Here is an 18,985-nt window from a genome sequence, read left to right as displayed (position 1 = left end):
GAGGCGGCCTGGGCGGACCTGCCTTGCGCTGCCGCCCTGGAGAGCTGGACAGTGAGGCGGCCTGGGCGGACCTGCCTTGCGCTGCACCCAGCAGTGGTGCGGGTGGGACAAAGGCCAGGGTAGAGCCAGCACATGGTTTTGGTTTGCAGGAAACTTGCCTTGAAATATCACCCCGACAAGAACCCTGACAACCCGGAGGCTGCAGACAAGTTTAAGGAGATCAACAACGCGCACGCCATCCTGACGGACGCCACAAAAAGGAACATCTACGACAAGTACGGCTCGCTGGGGCTCTACGTGGCCGAGCAGTTTGGGGAAGAGAACGTGAACACCTACTTCGTGCTGTCCAGCTGGTGGGCCAAGGTGAGGGCAAGCTGCCGCCGTGCGGGCACCTGGGTCACTCCATGCCTGCAGGGTTCCCGGCATTGAAGAGCCGGTGCGTTGGTGCCAGCAACTCTGCACTCTTGAGACATGGTTTCCGGGCACATGGAGCCTTTCTCCTCACCTGTGTGATGGGCGAAGCTCTGTCCCTGGCTTGGTGTCCTGCCTGGAACAAGCCAAAGCGTCCAGATTGTCCCAGGGAAGAGCCCTGCGGAGCCGCCAGGTTTTTTTCTGTAAATGGCTCCCAGTCCTTCCCGAGGTAGAGGAGGAAATGAGCCTCAGTGTTCGATTCACGTTTCTTCCTTCCCTCCGTTTGTTCCAAGCGTCGCATATAAGGCCAGAGGGTTTGAATCGCCAGGTGGTCTTTGTGAGAAGCCTGTATTTGGTTTTGACTAGTCGGCCTCCTCACTAGCATCCTTACAAAGTACTTTAGTTAATGTTAGTCTCGCTCTGTTACCCGGACTGGAGTGCTGTGGTGAGATCCTAGCTTACTTTAACTTTGAACTGCTGGATTCATGGAGGCGTGAACCACCGCCTCCAGTCCCCGACCTGGAGGCTGTTTTTTTGTTTTTTGAGACGGAGTCTTGCTCTGTCTCCCAGGCTGGAGTGCAGTGGTGCGATCTCCGCTCACTGCAAACTCTGCCTCCCGGGTTCACGCCATTCTCCTGCCTCAGCCTCCCGAGTAGCTGGGACTACAGGTGTCCACCACCACGCTCGGCTAATTTTTTGTATTTTTTCGTAGAGACGGGGTTTCACCGTGGTCTTGATCTCCTGACCTACTGATCTGCCCGCCTCGGCCTCCCAAAGTGCTGGGATTACAGGCGTGAGCCACCGCGCCCAGCCTGGAGGCTGCTTTTCTTTAAGCAGCGGGTTTCTTTCTGTTTCTCCCCCTCCCTTTGTCAGTTATTTCTTTCTGCTTCCTGTCTGGAAGGCAGTGTCCCCACCTGGAACGGACCCCCTGCCTTCTGCTGAGGGCATTTGGGAGCCCTGCCCCGCCTTCTCTAGGGGCCTCGGAGGCCTTGTGACGCCACCTTCTCCCCCCAGGCCCTGTTTGTCTTCTGTGGCCTCCTCACGTGCTGCTACTGCTGCTGCTGTCTGTGCTGCTGCTTCAACTGCTGCTGCGGGAAGTGTAAGCCCAAGGCTCCTGAGGGCGAGGAGACGGAGTTCTACGTGTCCCCTGAGGATCTGGAGGCCCAGCTGCAGTCTGACGAGAGGGGTGAGTGCCCGCCCCAGGGCCTCTGTGTGTGTGTGTGTGTGGGGCAGAGCCAGAACGGGCCCTGAATGGTGTCAACCTGTCTTGTCAAACAGGAGGGCACTGACACTGTGCCGCGAGTGTTTGTGGTGGCAGCTGGGACTGTTGAGGTGTGAACGTGGACCCTGAGGTAAAGCAGGCGCATAGAGCTGTCCCCACCGTGACCTGCGGTAGCCGTAGATCCCACGACTGCGAGGCGGGGCAGGGCGGCAGGCAGTTGGGGCGGGGCTGAGGGCCGAGGGCTGGTGGTGACCCAAGGCGACGGAGGAAAGCCGTGCGGGTGGAGGTCAGCGAGTAGCCTCGCCCCGTGGAGAGTTTGTCCAGGTGCCCGAAAGTCGCTCCACAGGACCAGCGTTGGTGGGCGCACACCAGGCTGCGGCCCCCGTGCAGTGCCCTGTGTGCTTGCTTTTCAGAGGCCACAGACACGCCGATCGTCATACAGCCGGCATCTGCCACCGAGACCACCCAGCTCACAGCCGACTCCCACCCCAGCTACCACACCGACGGGTTCAACTAGTCCAGGAGAAGCTGTGGTCAGAGGAGGAGCCAGCGCCGGCCACGCCCACCGTAGAGTCATGAACTGTAGTCACACAGATGGGAAGGCGGCCTCGCCGGGCCCCTCCTGCCTCCACGCCCACCCAGCGCCAACCCTTGACCCACGAAGCGCGTAGCATGCAGTATTGAAAGCAGTGTAGCTACGGTCTTCTGTTCTTTTCCTTTTGTAATAGCATGTACGGGGTTGTGTTCCGTGTCTGTGTTGTGGACGTTCCGCGGCACGACCGCGTTGACCGCACAGTGGAGCTGCCTCAGGGCTGTCGGTCGGGCCGGTCCGGTGAGGGGTGACTGCAGCCAGCCAGGTGGGCGAGGAGAAGGGGGGCTGCCCCTTTCTTCCCTGTGCTGGAGGGGCCGGAGGCAGGTGCTTCCTGGCAGAGCTGTGTTACCGCATTGGCCTCGGGGTCTGGTCCACCTGCTGTGCTCCCAGCCTTGAGGCTGCAGCAGGACTGATCTCACCTGCCAGCAAAGGGGCGAGGCCGCGTCACCGGCGTCACCGTCATTCCTTGGTGTCTGTGCTGGGCACAGTTGGCTTTTGGGGCTCTGTGGTTTCCGGGGCCTCGTGGCAGGGTTTCTCCTGTGGGAGAATTTGGTGTGGAAAGCATAGGAGGCTCCTTCCGAGGTTGACCCCGTGTCCTCCGCACAGTGTTTCTGGCCTGGTCTCCTTGTCGTGTGGACGCTGCGGTTCCGGTCCTCGGAGGTGTGTCTTTCGCCTGTGTTGGGGTTGTTTGTCTGTGTTCCTGCACTTTTCCCGGGCTCTGAGCTGGATTGATGGGGCCAGTCTCCCCCTCCCGTCTTGGGGTCATTCTCCACATTCCTTCCAGACCACCTGTCCTTTCCGTAGCCCTTTGTGGACCTTTAGAACCACAGAGAGTAGGACCAGCCCGATGAGCCTCAGAGAGTAGATATATGTGAGCACCCGGCTGCTGGGTCCGGGGCTCTCCCAAGACCCCTCCTCGTGTGTGTGCCAGAGCTCCCGTCTGCCCCACTCACCTTTGCCCCGTCATCGATGATTCAGGCAGAGCCAGATTCATTAGGTCCCTGGAGGAAGGACTGACTGGACCAGAGGGACCCTCTGGCTCAGAACGGTTGGGTCTGTGGGAGGCCAGACCACGGAATCCACCTGTGGACCATTGTGGGTCCCTGGGAGGCCAGACCACCAGTATCCACGTGTCGGAATCCACGTGCGGACCATTGGAAGTCAGTCTCTTGTGTGTCCTAGACCTTGGTGGTGGTGCCCTGGGTAGGGGAGCGAGGGGAAACTGTGCTGATGTGCCTGTGCTGGCCGAGGGCTCAGAGCTGCCCCCGCTCCATGGCTCATGGCCTGTGCTGGGCCTGCCTTTGGCCCCATGCTGCAGACTCCAGTGGGCCTGGTTTCTGCAGAACGTCCCTGGTGGCTCTGGCTCGGACCAAGCCGATGAGCCTCCTAAAGCCCCCTTTCCCCGCTTGCCTGCTGACCCGTGGCCCCAGCTCGCTCATTGCCCTCAGCGGCCACCCAAGGCTGTGTAAAGGGGTAGGTTCAGGTGGACCAGGAGGTGGCCAGAAGGGACATGGTTGTGAGGACACATCTGGACGTGCTTAGGAACGGGGTGCTGGTGAGGCCCCCAGCTGACCCCTCCTCTAGGTCCACATGGACCGTGAGCCGACTGCCGTGAGCACCAGATCCTGGGGCAGTTGTGTCCGTCCCACCTTTCTTTGTTTTTCTCACTAAAATGATCATGGAGACCTTTGACGAGAGGAGAGATATGCACTGTGATGTTAAATTAGAAATAATTTGTCAAAATCAGACCTCTCCTAAAAGAGTAAGAATTCATTGGCCCGTCCTGAAACGTGAGGCGGCGAGACAGTAGGGTGCCTCTGTGCCACTCAGCGCAGCAGCAAGTTCAGCCTGAGATGCCGGTGACACTCAGCCTTTGCAGTTTTTGTAGATGTAGCTTAGGACATGAGTGATTTTTCTGCAGACTGGCCAAGAGCCAGGTTCTAAGCTTGGACCTAAGGTAGAGAGCCACCCACTGGGGGCCCTGGCTCAGCCCCGCCAGGCTCTCTGTTGGACCTGCACACAGCTCTGTGGCTGGAACACTCCAAGGTCCTTGGATACTCATCAGAGTGGGCCCCTTGCCCGATGGCTTTTCAGTTACAGAGTCCAGTGGACCATTTTTTAGAACCGTGCAGCTCCCTGCAGAAGGTGGGGTAGGCGGGGAAGGAGCAGCAGGTCTGGAGGTTTGTGGAACCTGGTCCCCTGCAGAATTTGTAAAACCTAAGTAACTCGTGGCCGTGGCCATTCTCACGGTGGTGACTGTGATTCTGAGACCCCCAGGAAGCCCAGACACTCGGGGCCTGGAGCTCCTGCCACTGCCTGACCTGGAAGCAGGACCCTTGTCAGCAGCTCTGCCCTGTTGGTTTTGAGGCCTTGTCTTAACTCAAGGAAGAAGAGCCTTCCAGGTTTTATTTCTTTTTATTGAGTGGACTGTTCCCCGTTAAAAGAGGTGGTGAGTCCCCAGGGACAGCTTACGCATCTCCCTGTCCACATGCTAACAGATCAGGACGCCCCCAGCATCCCTGCCTTCCGGTGGCAGTGACGGGATCCCCGACCGCTCACTCTGAGGCTGCAGACGGGGCTGTGAGCGTGTGTGGCCGTGAGCACAGAATGTCCCGTTGGACGCCGCTGCTGGGTGCTGCCGGGGGCCTGCTGGGGTTGCGCTTCGAGGCTTGTCCAGTTCACAAGGGGGTCCAGGCAGCACCGACTGCTTCTGACCTGCAGGAGGCATGGGTGCAGCCCGAGGGCCCTTCACGGCAGCTGCTGTGTAGATTGTCTCCACTCAGTGACGTGGGATTTTTTTGTCTTCCTTTTGGCTTTATTTTTAAACTGCTTTAGATATTACTGCTCAGTGTTTGTGAACTTTCCTAGCTCTCTGTGTTCAGTTCGTGCAGCAGCACCCAGTGGGGACCTGTTAGAAAAAGGACCTGGTGTGCGCATGTGCCCAGCAGGAAAAGCTTCATCTTCAGGTCGGCGCTGCCGTCCGGGAAAGGCCCTGGAGCCTCCTGCCGTCGAGGCTGCTCCCAGGTGCTGCGTGTCGCCAGTGGCCCCCGTCGCCTGCCGAGCCCAGGGCGTCTGTTCGGGGTGGGCCTTGTGCTGTGGGGGCACCAGCACGCAGGCTGCCTCTGGAGGGTCCGGGTGCTGCGGGCAGAGTTCGACGTGGGGCTTGTCCACCCTCCCTTAGCTCTGGCTCAGTGCATCCTACTGTGGGGACATCTCGTGGGGGACACGAAGTGACTGACCTCACCCTTCCCCAGTATTCGGAGCTGTGAACCCGTGTGGCGCAGGACTGGCCTGTGTCTGTTATTTTGGTTGTAAATCATCCTCCTGTGGAATTGGCAAAAGCTACGTATTTACTGTCCTTACCAGCAACGGTTCGCGTCGTCACATGCTGTGAGTGTGGGCTGTGGTGTGTCCGTGTGTGTACATATGTGTATATGTATATATCACACAGCAGGCGTGTCGTTTGTGCTGCTGTCCCGTGGGGAAGCCACAAGTACAATTTAAGGTGGCTCTGAAACGGCCTTTCGTTTCTTGGGAGTCGGGCAGGGGCCTGCAAGAGGCTTTCCTGGAAGGTGCACAGAAGGAAGCGCTGAGCCCACTGTGTGCAGAGGATGTGCCCAGGGCACTGCCACGGCCCCCACCGGTGTTGGCCTCTGCTCTGCAGGGTTGGGTGCCCATCCTGGGGGCTCCGTGTCACGCCCACCTGACCCAGGTGTGTGTCCCGGTGTGAAATCTAGGAGGTGACTGGAAACCCTTCCCTCCCTTGAAACATTAAAGCCGATTTTCTAAGCAACACATACAATCAGTGGCAAAGCTGCATCTGAAGGGCAGCCTGGGGAGGGGCCCCGTCCTGGCCCCAGGTCCGCCCCAGAGGAGGATACACAGCAGCACCTCCAGAAGGGGCTGGGCCGGGTCCTGCAGGCGGCACCTTTTGGTAGATACTGTTTCTCTGGAAAATGGGGAAAATGTTTCAAACCAGGTGAGGGGGGGAAGTTAACACTGAAATATGTCTTGTTTTTAAAAATCAAACGCAAACGCATGGAAGCTGCTTGTCCATGCACTGGTTTTTTCACTGGCGTCCTGGAGTCCGACCGTGTTGGGGTGCAGGCGCTGTCAGACTCCGGCTGATCCTGGCTCGAGCACACACATCTGAGGGCCAGGCTGGTTCCGCATGGTGATCTCCGTCTTGTATGTCTGAATGTTGACCTAAAATAAAGATTACTGTTGTAAAATAAATGTTTTCACTGCAGACCCCACGTGTGTCTTATTCCCTGGTCCCGCAGATCCCTGGTTTTCGAGAGCAGATCCCCGGTTCTGGAGAAGCAGCAGCCGATCTTAGGAGCCCCCACACCCCTTGTGGCTGGAACTTGCCTCCTGCCTGGTCCACATGTGGACAAATGCCCCCTCCTCTTGATTCTGTTTTCACCTCTATTTTCTAAGTATCAAGACTGGAGCAAAGAGGCCGGGCGTGGTGACTCATGCCTATAATCCCAGCACTTTGGGAGGCCAAAGTGGGAGGATTGCTTGAGCCCAGGAGTTCAAGACTAACCTGGGCAACAACAGCGAGATTGTGTCTGTACAAAAAAGACTTTAAAGAGTTTGAAATTATTGGCGTCGCTGTGCCTGAGGCCCCAGCTCCCCAGGAGGGATGATCACTTGAGCCCAGGAAGTCCAGGCTATGGTGAGCTGTGGTCCCACCCCAGACTCCAGCCTGGGTGACAGAGGGAGACCCTGTCTCAACAAACTAACAAGCAAAAACTCAGAAGAATGTAACATCTTGAAATCCTCTATTCAACCTTAAGAAAAATGAAGTAAGGGCCGGGCATGGTGGCTCACACCTGTATTGCCCAGCACTTTGGGAGGCCGAGGCGGGTGGATCACAAGGTCAGGAGATTGAGACCATCCTGGCCAACATGGTGGATCCCTGTCTCTATTGAAAATACAAAAAACATTAGCCGGGCATGGTGGTACGTGTGCCTGTAATTGCAGCTACTCAGGAGGCTGAGGCAGGAGAATCGCTTGAACCCAGAAGGCGGAGGTTGCAGTGAGCTGAGATCACGCCACTGCTCTCTAGCCTGGGTGGGAGAGCGAGAGACTGTCTCAAAAAAAAAAAAAAAGTAATTTGAGTCCGATTTTCTATTTTTTTAAAAAAAGACAGCATCCAAGACCGTTTTGTGTCTCCCCATTTCCATCCTCTCCTCCCGTATGTAGCTTTATTTATTTTATTTTTTTTTATATTTTTTTTGAGACAGAGTGTTGCTCTGTCGCCCAGGCTGGGGTGCAGTGACCGGATCTCAGCTCACTGCAAGCTCCGCCTCCCGGGTTCCCGCCATTCTCCTGCCTCAGCCTCCTGAGTAGCTGGGACTACAGGCGCCCGCCACCTTGCCCGGCTAGTTTTTTTTTTGTATTTTTTAGTAGAGACGGGGTTTCACCGTGTGAGCCAGGATGGTCTCGATCTCCTGATCTCGTGATCCGCCCGTCTCAGCCTCCCAAAGTGCTGGGATTACAGGCTTGAGCCACCGCGCCCGGCCCCGTATGTAGCTTTAAACTGTGTCTACCACTGTCTTGTTCAATAATACGTACCATTGGTTTATATCGTTTTACATAAATTGTACTACACCGTGCTGTTAAGTACACCACCTGCCTTATGAGTTTGTTTTGTGTTTTTTTGTTTTTCAGTCGGAGTCTTGCTCTGTTGCCCCGGCTGGAGTGCAGTGGCGCGATCTCGGCTCACTGCAAGCTCTGCCTCCCAGGTTCACGCCATTCTCCTGCCTCAGCCTCCCGAGTAGCTGGGACTACAGGCGCCCGCCACCTCGCCCGGCTAGTTTTTTGTATTTTTAGTAGAGACAGGGTTTCACCATGTTAGCCAGGATGGTCTCGATCTCCTGACCTCGTGATCTGCCCGCCTCGGCCTCCCAAAGTGCTGGGATTACAGACGTGAGCCACCGCGCCCGGCCTGTTTTTGTTTTTGAGACAGAGTCTTTATAGCCCAGGCTGGAGTGCAGTGGCACGATCTCGGCTCACTGCAACCTCCGACTCCCGGGTTGAAGCCATTCTTGTGCCTCAGCCTCCTGAGTAGCAGGGATTACAGGCACGTGCCACCACGCCCGGTTTTTGTTTTTGGTAGAGGGGGTTTCACCATGTTGGCCAGGCTGGTCTTGAACTCCGGACCTCAGGTAATCTGCCCACCTCGGCCTCCGAGAGTGCTGGGATTACAGGCGTGAGCCACGGCGCCCAGCCTGTTTCTCGTTGGATACAGGAGTATTTAAAAAACAAGCCGTGTGGTTATATTAGGTCTAGTTCATTTTAGCTTCTGTACAGAACAGTCACGAATTAATCACGACCGGCCCTGGGCTAACTGACCCCAGGGTTCTAGTTTCTCACTGTGGAAACAAAGCTGCCTGAATGTCACTGCTGAGTTATCGCTGGGAGCGGGATCTGGAAGCCTTCTCTTGACTGGGGGCCCCACACTGCCTTGCGAAGAGGATCCCCGTCTTCTCGCTGCCCCTTCCAGCCTTGGCGTTGTCAGACTTTTTTTCTGGTTTGGTCTTTGAATTTTTTTTTTTTTTTTTTTTTTTTGAGACGGAGTCTCGCTCTGTCGCCCGGGCTGGAGTGCAGTGGCCGGATCTCAGCTCACTGCAAGCTCCGCCTCCCAGGTTTACGCCATTCTCCTGCCTCAGCCTCCCGAGTAGCTGGGACCACAGGCGCCAGCCACCTCGCCCGGCTAGTTTTTTGTATTTTTTAGTAGAGACGGGGTTTCACCGTGTTAGCCAGGATGGTCTCGATCTCCTGACCTCGTGATCCGCCCGTCTCGGCCTCCCAAAGTGCTGGGATTACAGGCTTGAGCCACCGCGCCCGGCTGGTCTTTGAATTTTCTTAATTAGGTAGAATCCACGTTTATTACTTTTTTTTTTGAGACAGAGTCTTGCTCTGTCATCCAGGCTAGTGTGCAATGGTGCGATTTCGGTTCACTACAACCTCCGCCTCCCGGGTTCAAGCGATTCTTGTACCTCAGCCTCCTGAGTAGCTGGGACTAAGGGCAAACGCCACCATGCCCAGCTAATTTTTTTTTTAGTAGAGACAGGGTTTCACCATGTTGGCCAGGCTGGTCTCGAACCCGTGTAGGCCTCCCAAAGTGCTAGGATTACAGGTGTGAGGCAGTGCGCCCGGCCTATGTCCAGTATTTTCGATATGGGATTCTTACAGAGCAATGTTAAGTAACAGCAAGACGAACGCTGGACACTGGGTGGTGGGCAGCGAGACCCCTGCCAGTGAGGGTCATCACCCTTGTTTCTCCTGGTAAACAGGACCCCGTCTTGGAGACGGGGTCGGACCACCCTCCCCGCGGCTATGCCTTCCTCGCGCTCCGCTCCTTGCGACCGAGACCGAGGAGCGACCAAGGAGCCCGACGAAAGGACCACGGGACCACGTCCCAGCGCCAGCCGGGCCGCGCGGGGTCAGGGTGGGGGGCAGGGCCACGCGGGGCCGGCGGGCCGAGTGGCGGGAGTGCTGCACCCGCAGATGGGCCGCCCACGTGGGGACCACCGCCCACCTGGCCTGGTCGCATGGGCAGTGGGAGACCCCACTGCAGTGCAAGGCCTCGCGGTGTCCCTCCCTTGGTCAGCAGACCGCTGTCCAGGATCCGGCATCCGGCATAATCGAGGCCCCAGGCTCCGAGGACGCTGCGCTCTTGGCCGTGGACTTCCACGCAGGAAGACGCTGGTGCTTGAGAGGACGTGGCCGCTGCGAAGAGTCACCGGAGGACCGCGTCCTGTGTCAAGATGCGTCCGGCCCACGGCTGAGCCCCCAGCATCAGTCCTGAGCTACACGGCTGAGCCCCGGGAGGCTGATGGGAGTTATCCGGGCTTCTCCCCACACTCCGGGGCCCGTCGTGTGGGCGCTGCGCGTGCACCTCCTCTTCCTCAGTAAACTGCGGCGGAGACTCCCCCCGGGAAGCACGAGGGCGACGTGTGCGGAGAGCAGGGTAGGCAGGACCTAAGGGAACCCGGGCTCGCGGGTGTGGGCACGGCAGAGACCGAGAGGCGAGTGGGCCTCCAGGTCTGGAGGGGTGCCCGGGGCGGGCCCTTAGCAGCAGCGGCTCCAGGCTCATTGGCCCCCGGGGGAAAAGCCACAGAGGCTGCCTCTTGAGACCCAGAGCACCAGGGGGCCCTGTCCCCTCTCTAGGTCCAGGCCAGGTGGCCACCAAGCCATGGGTTCTAGGGCCTCCATCTAGCAGAGCTGGGAGCTGCAGGGCCCAGTTCTACCCCTTCCTTGATCTGGCACAAGTGCAAGAGGGAATGCCTCGTCCTACATGGGAGAAGGCAGGGCCCTCAGCTCCCTCCCTCCCTCCCCACGGGAGTCTCCACAAACGCAAGCCTCAGCCAGGACGCCACTCCTGTGCTGTAACTAACCAATCACACCTTCATTTTTCTAAAGCTTTATTTATTTTATAAAATGCATAAAATAAATTATACTGGTAACATTTTAAAAATTAACATCTTTGTATTCGGCAATCCTGGGTCAGGAGGCAGAAGGAGGGTGGCGGGGACGGGGATGGCTCACTGGGCAGCTAACCCGTGTAGGCCACTTCCTCCTCGTCACTGCCATCGGGGACCGCGTCTGTCCCAAAGTAGCGGTCGCCAAAGTTCCCTGGAGAAAGCGGGCCAGTGTGTGGTGGGGCCTCCCAGGGCCGCCCACCTTGCCCTCATGCACGGCTGAAGGGCCTGGGCAGCCTCACCAATGCCTGGGATGATGCGGAAAAGGTCATTGACCCGCTTGTCCACCGCCGTGGTGATGATTCTCACTCGTGGAAACGCATAGGCCACTGAGTGCACGCCCATCTCCGCCATGAGCAGTGACAGCAGAAAGATCTTGTCCTCAGGCACGTCGTGGTCCTACAAAGCGTATGGGCAGGTAAATCCCACCTCTGCCTGAACCTGCCCCGCCTACCCAGGGCCCACTCACCAGGAGCACGCGCACCGCCATCATGGCCGCGGCGCCCGTGGACACGGTGCAGTCCATGAGGATCACGTGGTCATCGCTGATGTCCTTGGGCAGCCTCAGGTAGTGCAGCTGCGGGCGGCACGGGTCAGGCTGCAGGTGCGGCTCCCTCTGCCCCCAGCCCCGGGCTCATCGCCCCAGCTGCCCCCACGCACCTCGGGCTCCCCGGTAAGCTGGTTGGTCTGGATGAGGATGGTGCCGATGCGCACGTCTTTGCACACGGCGCGCAGGGCGGGCTCCATGGTTTCACCGGCACGCAGGATGGACACACCTGTGATCTGCGGGGAGGGGAGACTAAGCACCCACATCCCGCCCCAGCAGCCCATCCCGCGCCCAAGTGCGCCCAGGCAGGTACCTGCTTCCCCGCATAGCACTTGCCCGCGTAGTCCTGGCCCTGCGGGGTCCGCACAACGCAGTCCTGTGGGGTGAAAGGTGAGGACTTGGTGAGCGCAGGGAGTCCGGGACGCACCCTCCACCTCGCGGGCTACAAACCTGAAAGGGTAGGAAGGAGAGCGCGTGCTCGATGAGCAGCCGCATCAGTCTCTTGGAGTAGAAGATGAACTCGTCGCGACTGGTCTCCTTGTCCCTGCGGGGCGGAAAGTTGAGCGGGAGCGCGCGCGGAGCGGGAGCGCGCGTGGGGCCTCCGTCCCCAGGTGGGTCCTACCTGATGATGGTGTGCATGCCTCGCACCTGCGGCGTGCTCTTCAGAACGCTCAGCGTCTGGGGCAGCGGGTGGCACTGGTGTGCCGAGGCCAGCGCAGCCCTGGGGACAAACCGATGGGGAACACTCAAGAAGGGGGTCTTCTCCCAGAGCTCTCCCTCCCCACAGGACGGCCGTGCACATCACTGTGGGGGAAACACGTGGGCCAGGCACAGCGGGAGGTGGAGCGGGCCTGACTTCTGCCTGGGGCTGAGCTGCCAGGCAAAGGCGAAAGATGGTGGCGAACAGCGGGGCAAGCTCACCATCAGGCAGAAAGCTGGGGGGTAGGGTGTGAGGGCCCCTCCCAGCGCGGGACCCCTCCTGGGCTAAGAGGAAGCAGAAGTGCGCCAGGCACAGGGCAGGCTCACAGGTCTCAGACCCCAGAATGGGTGGGTTGTCCCCAGCCTCTCCCTGGGGGAACAACTAAAGCTCTGTGGGGTCAGGCCCCGCCCTGGCTCCTCCCCGAAGTGGTGCGTGGCCCCTCAAGAGATGGGGGTGAGGGGCAAAGCTGGCTCAGTGCCGCTTGGCTGCCCCGCCCCGCTGCCCAAGCCTGGGGAGGGCAGAGGCAGGAGCAGGTGTAGGAGCAGGCAGGAAAAGGGCGGGACGGAGGCAAGAAAGAGGTGGGACAGGGAGGGGGCAGAGCGGAAAAGGGGCGGGGCAAGGGCAGGGAATGGGGCAAGGGCAGGAAGAGGAAAGCGGGTGGGGGGGGCACGGAATTGGGCGTGACGGGGCAGAAGCGGGAAAGGGGCGGGGTAGGGAAGAGGTATGGCAGGGGCAGAAAAGAGGCATGACACGGGCAGGGAGAGGCAGGGCCGGGAATGGGGTGTGGCAGGGCAGAAAAGAGGCGTGACTGGCAGGGAAAGGGGCGGGGCAGGAGCAGGGACAAGGGGCTACAGGAAGGCGGGGCACACAGCAGCACCACAGAGCACTCTGCTCACATATCCCAACGTAGCTTCCTCTGCTTGCCAGGTGAAGAGCATGTTCAGGGAGGGAACAGGGCAGGAAACGGGGGTTTACAAGAGAAGGAAGAGAACAAAGAGAAGGCTGCTTAGTTGGGGAGCAGGGCGTTCCCCGCAGGCCTGAGGAGGAGTGTGGGCGGCCAGGTCCCCAGCCCTGCCTGGCCCTCCCTCCTGCCCCCCACCAAGGCTTTCTGGGGCTGATGGAAGTGAGTGGAGCCACAGGCCAACACTTTCTCAGCTGACCAGACGATGGAAAATGTGTCTGGCTGTGTTCAGGTGTTTTTTCAAGTTTGAAACCCTGGAAATTTTTTTTTTCTCAGAACAAAAGCTTCAGGAGGAACCTGATGGGACAAGACCTGCGGGTTCCCTGGCCATGGAGAGGGCCAAGCAGAGACTCATGCAGGCACAGGAGGTGGACGGCTGGTGGACGGGCCCTGGAGGCATTTCCAGCATTTGGCAAACTCTTTGGAGTGCTCTGAACACAAGGGCTCTCCCACCAGGTGGTTCAGTCAGGAGCCTCCCAACCCACAGAAGGCGGGGAGAAGGGCAGGTCCCTCGTGGCTGTCCCCCCGCACGCCTGCCCTTGGGGAGGGGCAGTGGGATATGGCCCCAGCCCAGCCCAAGCTTCTTGCTGCAGTTGCCCAGTTCCTGCTGGCAGAGCTGTGTGGGCTGCGAGGACAGAGCTGGGGCAAGCAGGACCCAGGTGGGTGGGAGGACAGGGGCAAGGCCCTCCCACCTGCGACCAGGGAAAGCTGGCTGGTCCGTGAGGCTGGACATAGGAGGCACAACAGGCTCCCTGGCTGCTGGGACATGTCTGTAGTCACTGCCCCAGGGGCCTGGCAGTGCTGCCTCAGGAGGACAGCTGTGCTCTCTGGGGCCAAATCCCATAGACAGACTCAGGGGTCAGGGGAGCCTCCAGCAAAGTCTGGCCAGGACAGGGTCAGGACCCCATGACCCTGGGCAAGCTACGTCACGTCTCTGTGCCTCAGCGTCCTCATCTGCCAGCAAGGGGAGGCAGAAGCAGGGCTGGGACCACTCCACACCTCCCCTTCTGTGACTGGGAAGAGCCGGCTGCCTGCCTGGCTGGATCACAGCCCAGACCGAGAGCTCCATGGGAGTGTTGGAAGTGCCTCCATCTGTGCAGACAGCTGTGCAAGTCTTACCTGACGCTGAGTTCACGCTGTGGCAGCAACACAGGAAGACACAAGGGAACGGTGGCGCGTCAGTGACCAGGGCAGGCGGCCAGGCCACCCCCACCCAGGAATGGACATGCTGCAGACCCGCAGGGACACAGCCAGTCATGGGGGTGGCAGCTTCTAATGCTTCTAACCTGGGGACCACCTGGGCCAGACCTGCAGTTCTGGGTTGGGGCAAGAGCCAGGACCCTGGGCGCTGTTCTGCAGGCCTCAGGCCTTCAACATCCTGTTACGGAGTGTGTTCAGAGCCAGCCCAGGCTCCAGGGCCCAGCCATAGAATGCCTCAGGGAGCACGGGACCTCTGATAGGGGTGTCGCTCCTGGGGTGACCCCCTGAGAAAGAGAGGAGCCTGGCCTGGCGTGGCACTCAGCAGTGAAACCCCCCAGTCCTGGGCCAGCAGGTCATGCCTGTCATTCCCAAAAGCTCAGGCTGGGTGTGCTGAGCAGGCTGCACCCTCGGCTGGGTCCTGAGCACCTGTACCCCCACCCCAGCTTCCTCAGGGAACCCAGGCCCTGCACGGCACAACGGGATGGGGTCTGGGCTGGACGATCCGACTGACCAAGCAGGCTCCGGACACTCAGGGCTGGCATCTGGCAAGGGACAGTGAGCACAGGGGGATGAGGGGAGCAGGCCACTGGGGGTGGTGGCAGTGGAGAAGTGGGTAGTGGGGCTGGGCTAGGCCGTGGGGACACAGGACCCTGCTGGGCTGAGGGCCACTCACCTCCTCCAGCTGGCTGTGCACGTGCTGCACGATCAGGTCGATGGCCACCGTGTTGCCGCTCCCTGGGGCGGGATGGGGGAGGGTGACTGGGGGCGGGGCCATTGGCCTGCCTGACACCCACCCAACAGGCAGCCCAGCAGGCTCACCTCTGGGCACCACGATGTCTGCCAGGCGCATGGTGGGCTGGATGTACTGGTCGAAGGAGGGCTTGACAAACTTGTTGTACTGCTTGATGACACCCTCGATGTCCCGGCCGCGCTCACTGATGTCCCTGCGCAGCCGCCGTACCAGGCGGATGTCAGAGTCTGTGTCCACAAAGATCTTCATGTCCAGGAGCTGGTGGAGACAGTGGGCCAGTGAGCGGCTGGATGCCAGCAGCCGGCATGGAGACACTGGGACCAGCCCCTGCAGTGAAGCCGCCTGGTCTGTGGACCTGGCCAGAGCCACTTCCCCAGGGCACCCTGGCAGGTGGGAGGAGTGTGGAGGTGGGGGTGTCTGGGGTGGGGTGCTGCCCATCAGGGGCTTAGGTGAAGAGGCGTGGCATGGTGGCTGGCGAAGGACTCAGGCAGGAATGGGGCTGGGCATACGTGATCTCCTTTACTTTGCTTGAGGAAACTCGCACCAACACACTGGGGAACGGGGGGCATGGCGAGTTTAGGGTTTATCCACATGCTCAGCACACCACAGTTGGCCCCTGAAGAGGCCTTGTGGAGGCTGGGGGTGGCTATGTGCTGGACAGTGGGGTCCTCTGGGCCTGTGCCAGGGGCAGGACCTGGGCCCTGGGATCAGGCCAACCGAGTCACACTCAGCTCTGTCCTGAAGGCTCCTGTGACCTACAGCACAGTCTCTCAAACACACCAGCCCCGGGTCCTCACCTGTCCGTCAGGACCACAGCAAGGGACGAGAACGCCAAGAACATGCCAGGTATGAGCACAGGCCTCAGGCGGTGGAGAAGGAACCACTGCCCCAGCTCTGCCTTGCAGGGCCAGCAGATGGACCCAGCCGTAGCCTGCCTGGGGTTGGGGTTGGGGTAGGGAGTGGCTGGCCTAGGCCTATAGGGTGTGGATGCCTTGGGGACGGGGCAGGAGGACACACACATCATGGACAGGGTGGCCAGGGCTGAGACACCAGTGGGGTGGGTATTCCCAGTGAGTGCTAACCTCCAACAGTGTCTTGTCAGCAAAGGCCATGATGCCCTCAAAGATGATGACGTTTGCACCATACAGTGTTTTCTGTGAACAGACCCAGGAGTTGTGGAGCCCGGCTCATGTGCCTGCGGCCCCCCGAGGCCCCTCTGCAGGGCCCTGGCCTACCCCCCAAGGCCCCCTCTGGCCCCCTCTGCAGGCCCCCGGCCTACCCAGTCCCTCTTCCGGCTGTGCGTGGTGAAGTCATAGACGGGCACCTTGACACTCTTCCCCTGCTTCAGTTTCTTGAGGGTGGAAATGATGAGGTCGAAGTCAAAGGCGTCCGGGTGGTCGAAGTTGAAGTTGTTGTGTGCGGCCTGTTCCTGCTGCTGCTCAGTCAGCACCTGGTGGGGGAGGCTGTGGAGCAGTTGCAGGCACAGCAGGGCCTTCACCCAATGCCAGTGGGCAGGGGCTCTAGGCCTCCCAGGAGTAGCCACGCTGGGGCTCAGATACCAGAGACTTGCATGTGCAGGGGTTCCAGGGTCAGGGAGAGGACAAGGGGGTCCCTGGGGGAGCTGGGCGGGGGCCCACCTTGTAGAAGGAGTCCATGGACAGCAAGACCACCCAGGGCACGTCCAGGGCTTCAATGATCATTCTGGCAACAGTGGTCTTCCCAGAGGCACTGCCACCTCCCAGGCCTGCCGGGGGGAGCGGAGACCCTCTATGAGGAACAGACGGGCTGCCCACGCAGATCAGTCCCAGAGGTACCCACCCCACTGCCACTGCCTGCAGTTGCCCGGCTTCCTTCTCCTGCTCCAGTGGAAAGCACTGGAGGGGAGCCGGAGGCAGGCGTCCGGCAGCAGGTCCCACGCTCCCGCGGCTCTCACCGATGGCGAAGGCCTCCTTGGACTGCGTGCCGTGCTCGTTGTACCAGGGCGGCCGCCCTGCGGTGTAGATGGTGCGCTTGCTGGTGCGCAGCAGGGGAGGCTCTGACTTGCACTGGCTGGTGGTCCGCTTCCGGGGAGAGTGCCCAGTGCCCACGGGTGGCAGGAGCCTGTCCAGGGACTCTGCATTGCTGCTGCAGACAGGGGCGTGCTCGGATTTGGCCCAGGGCTGCCCACCTCCCAGGTACCCGCTGGCATGGCTGGCCCACAGGGCATCTCCCCACCCCCTCAACAGGCATGGCTGAGGTGGGCAGGCTCATTGGGGGTACATAAGAACTCTGCCTGGGCTGGGCGTGGTGGCTCACGCCTGTAATCCCAGCACTTTGGGAGGCCGAGGCAGGTGGATCATTTGAGGTCAGGAGTTTGAGACCAGCCTGGCCAACATGGTGAAACCCCGTCTCTTCTAAAAATTAAAAAAAAAAAAAAAAAAAAAAATTACCTGGGTGCGGTGGCAGGCACCTGTAATCCCAGCTACTAGGGAGGCTGAAGCAGGAGAATTGCCTGAACCCGGGAGGCAGAGGCTGCAAAGAGCTGAGATCATGCCACTGCACTGCACTCCAGTCTGGATGACAGAGCAAGACTCCACTTCAAAAAAAAAAAAAAAGAAGCCTGCTTGCAGCTGGGCCACAGGACACAGAGACCCAAGTGCTTAGCCTGGCACAGGGCAGACCATCACTGTCCACACAGCAAGGACAGAGGGACAGCAAACAAGGACAAGGGAAGGAGGAGAGACACTACCTTGGGGCCATGCTCATCCTGCTGTGTGGACAGGCACTGGCTGGGCCAGGCCCTGTCCCCAAGGGGACTCAAGGTGGGCATGTGAAAGGCAGGCAAGACCCCAAAGTGGACCATGTTCCCTTCCAACCCAGCACACTCTCTGGGCAGCCAAATCGCTGCCACGCTGAAGGCTGGGTGCCCAAGGAGATGTGAGGGCAGCACGTTGGTGGAGGCGAGGCCAGACCAGGTTGTGCGCACACAGCCAGGGTGAGGTCCCCAGACATGACCAGGCTGAAGGGCTCAGGGAGAGAGGCCAGAGGGCTCAGACAGGGCCTGATCCTCCTGCAGTGACAGCAGCCCTGCACAGGGTGGTGCCACGGCCTGGCCTCTCTGGCTGTCGGAGTGCCAGATGGGGGACCCTGGGCTGGGAGCCTTATGGGAACCCCATTCATTCTTGCTGTGGCCCCTCCTGGGTCCCCAAGATAGAAACCTCCGGTATCTGGCGAACACTAGAGAGGAAATGCTGCAGGCTGCCTGGGAGGTGAGCATGAGCCTGCCCAGGGGAACGGGGAGCCCCTAAAGGCTGCAAGGGGGAAATCAACAGGAGGAAGACACAGACCTATGCTGGGTAGCATCTACATGCACTGCACATGCCAGACCAACACTCAGGCGCCCGCCAACTTGTCAGTTGACAACCTCGGACGGGCAGGGGCCGTGACTGGCCATGGAGCCCTGGGAGAGGCAGCCTCTGGGGAGGCTCAGTGTGGCCCAGTGCCCTGCCGGGGTGGGGGACAACGTGGCACCTGCTCAGTCTGTTCTGAGAGGCTCGGATGCAGAGCCTGGTGTGAAGATGCCAAGAGACAAGACACAGGTCCGGCAGAAGAGACCACGCTGGCCATGGTGGCCTCAGCATCATGTTTCAGGCCTGCCTGGGAAGCTCTCAAGGGTCAGCACCTTGGCCCTGCAGGTCATGGCCCACCCACATGGGGAGCAACTCAGAACCACAGTCACTGCCTGTGCAGGGCAGAGCCCCGGGGGCAAGAGGGAGAGTCCTGCGCAGGGCAGAGCCCCCGGGGGCAAGAGGGAAAGTCCTGCAAACAGCAGAGCCACCTCTTTGTAGCTTCCTGCAGCGGCACAGTCTGTCCCCTGCGCTCTGGAGTTCACGGGAGATGGAACACTCCACAAATGCAAGTTACGCCTGAAAATGACACAGAAACACAGGTGCGGAGAGGGAAAGGCATCTTGAGAGCATCGTCAGGGGAGAAAAGCAAGCTGGAAGGAGATACGACTCCATCGGTATAAAATCCAGCAAACGAAGGACGCTCACCCGCATGTGCCTGGGGGTAAGGGGGGGGAGGAGGTGTGTGTGTGTGTGAGGAAGGGGGTGTGTGTGTGAGGG

The 18,985-nt window shown here is 59.9% G+C and overlaps 2 protein-coding genes across 16 annotated transcripts in view; one reads left to right on the top strand and one right to left on the bottom strand.

Moving 5' to 3' along the window:
* DNAJC5 (DnaJ heat shock protein family (Hsp40) member C5) overlaps positions 1-10,293 on the top strand; it is a 43,297-nt gene extending 33,004 nt beyond the window's left edge. The window contains exons 3-6 of one of the 3 annotated variants that reach the window (XR_003121438.1): positions 150-363; positions 1,426-1,597; positions 1,690-1,763; positions 2,047-6,473. Coding sequence is in view for 2 of the 3 variants with exons in the window: in XM_025398691.1 (XP_025254476.1) it covers positions 150-363; positions 1,426-1,597; positions 9,853-10,154 (688 nt within the window). In the remaining variant the exon portion in view is untranslated. Of the gene's footprint in view, positions 1-149; positions 364-1,425; positions 1,598-1,689; positions 1,764-2,046; positions 6,474-9,852 lie in introns of those variants that run through there. The other 2 variants (XM_025398691.1, XM_025398692.1) reach the window with 2 other exon arrangements.
* Positions 10,294-10,646: 353 nt separating this feature from the next.
* UCKL1 (uridine-cytidine kinase 1 like 1) overlaps positions 10,647-18,985 on the bottom strand; it is a 17,168-nt gene continuing 8,829 nt past the window's right edge. For 2 of the 13 annotated variants that reach the window (XM_025399304.1, XM_025399308.1), the window contains exons 2-15: positions 16,813-17,003; positions 16,517-16,623; positions 16,159-16,329; positions 15,962-16,033; positions 14,948-15,137; positions 14,802-14,863; positions 14,048-14,064; positions 11,890-11,988; positions 11,718-11,811; positions 11,581-11,643; positions 11,381-11,503; positions 11,190-11,297; positions 10,963-11,119; positions 10,647-10,874 (exon numbers count right to left, since the gene is read on the bottom strand). In XM_025399304.1, the coding sequence (XP_025255089.1) occupies positions 10,795-10,874; positions 10,963-11,119; positions 11,190-11,297; positions 11,381-11,503; positions 11,581-11,643; positions 11,718-11,811; positions 11,890-11,988; positions 14,048-14,064; positions 14,802-14,863; positions 14,948-15,137; positions 15,962-16,033; positions 16,159-16,329; positions 16,517-16,623; positions 16,813-17,003 (1,534 nt within the window). In that variant the 3' untranslated portion in view covers positions 10,647-10,794. Of the gene's footprint in view, positions 11,120-11,189; positions 11,298-11,380; positions 11,504-11,580; positions 11,644-11,717; positions 11,812-11,889; positions 11,989-12,863; positions 12,884-14,047; positions 14,065-14,801; positions 14,864-14,947; positions 15,138-15,961; positions 16,034-16,158; positions 16,343-16,516; positions 17,004-18,985 lie in introns of all 13 variants that reach the window. The other 11 variants (XM_025399306.1, XM_025399310.1, XM_025399305.1 and 8 more) reach the window with 9 other exon arrangements.

Source organism: Theropithecus gelada, chromosome 10, assembly GCF_003255815.1.
Source record: "Theropithecus gelada isolate Dixy chromosome 10, Tgel_1.0, whole genome shotgun sequence".
In the NCBI taxonomy this organism is placed as follows: Eukaryota; Metazoa; Chordata; class Mammalia; order Primates; family Cercopithecidae; genus Theropithecus; species Theropithecus gelada.
The sequence above is the reverse complement of the archived record's forward strand: the minus strand, read 5'-3'. Positions and strand labels throughout refer to the sequence as shown.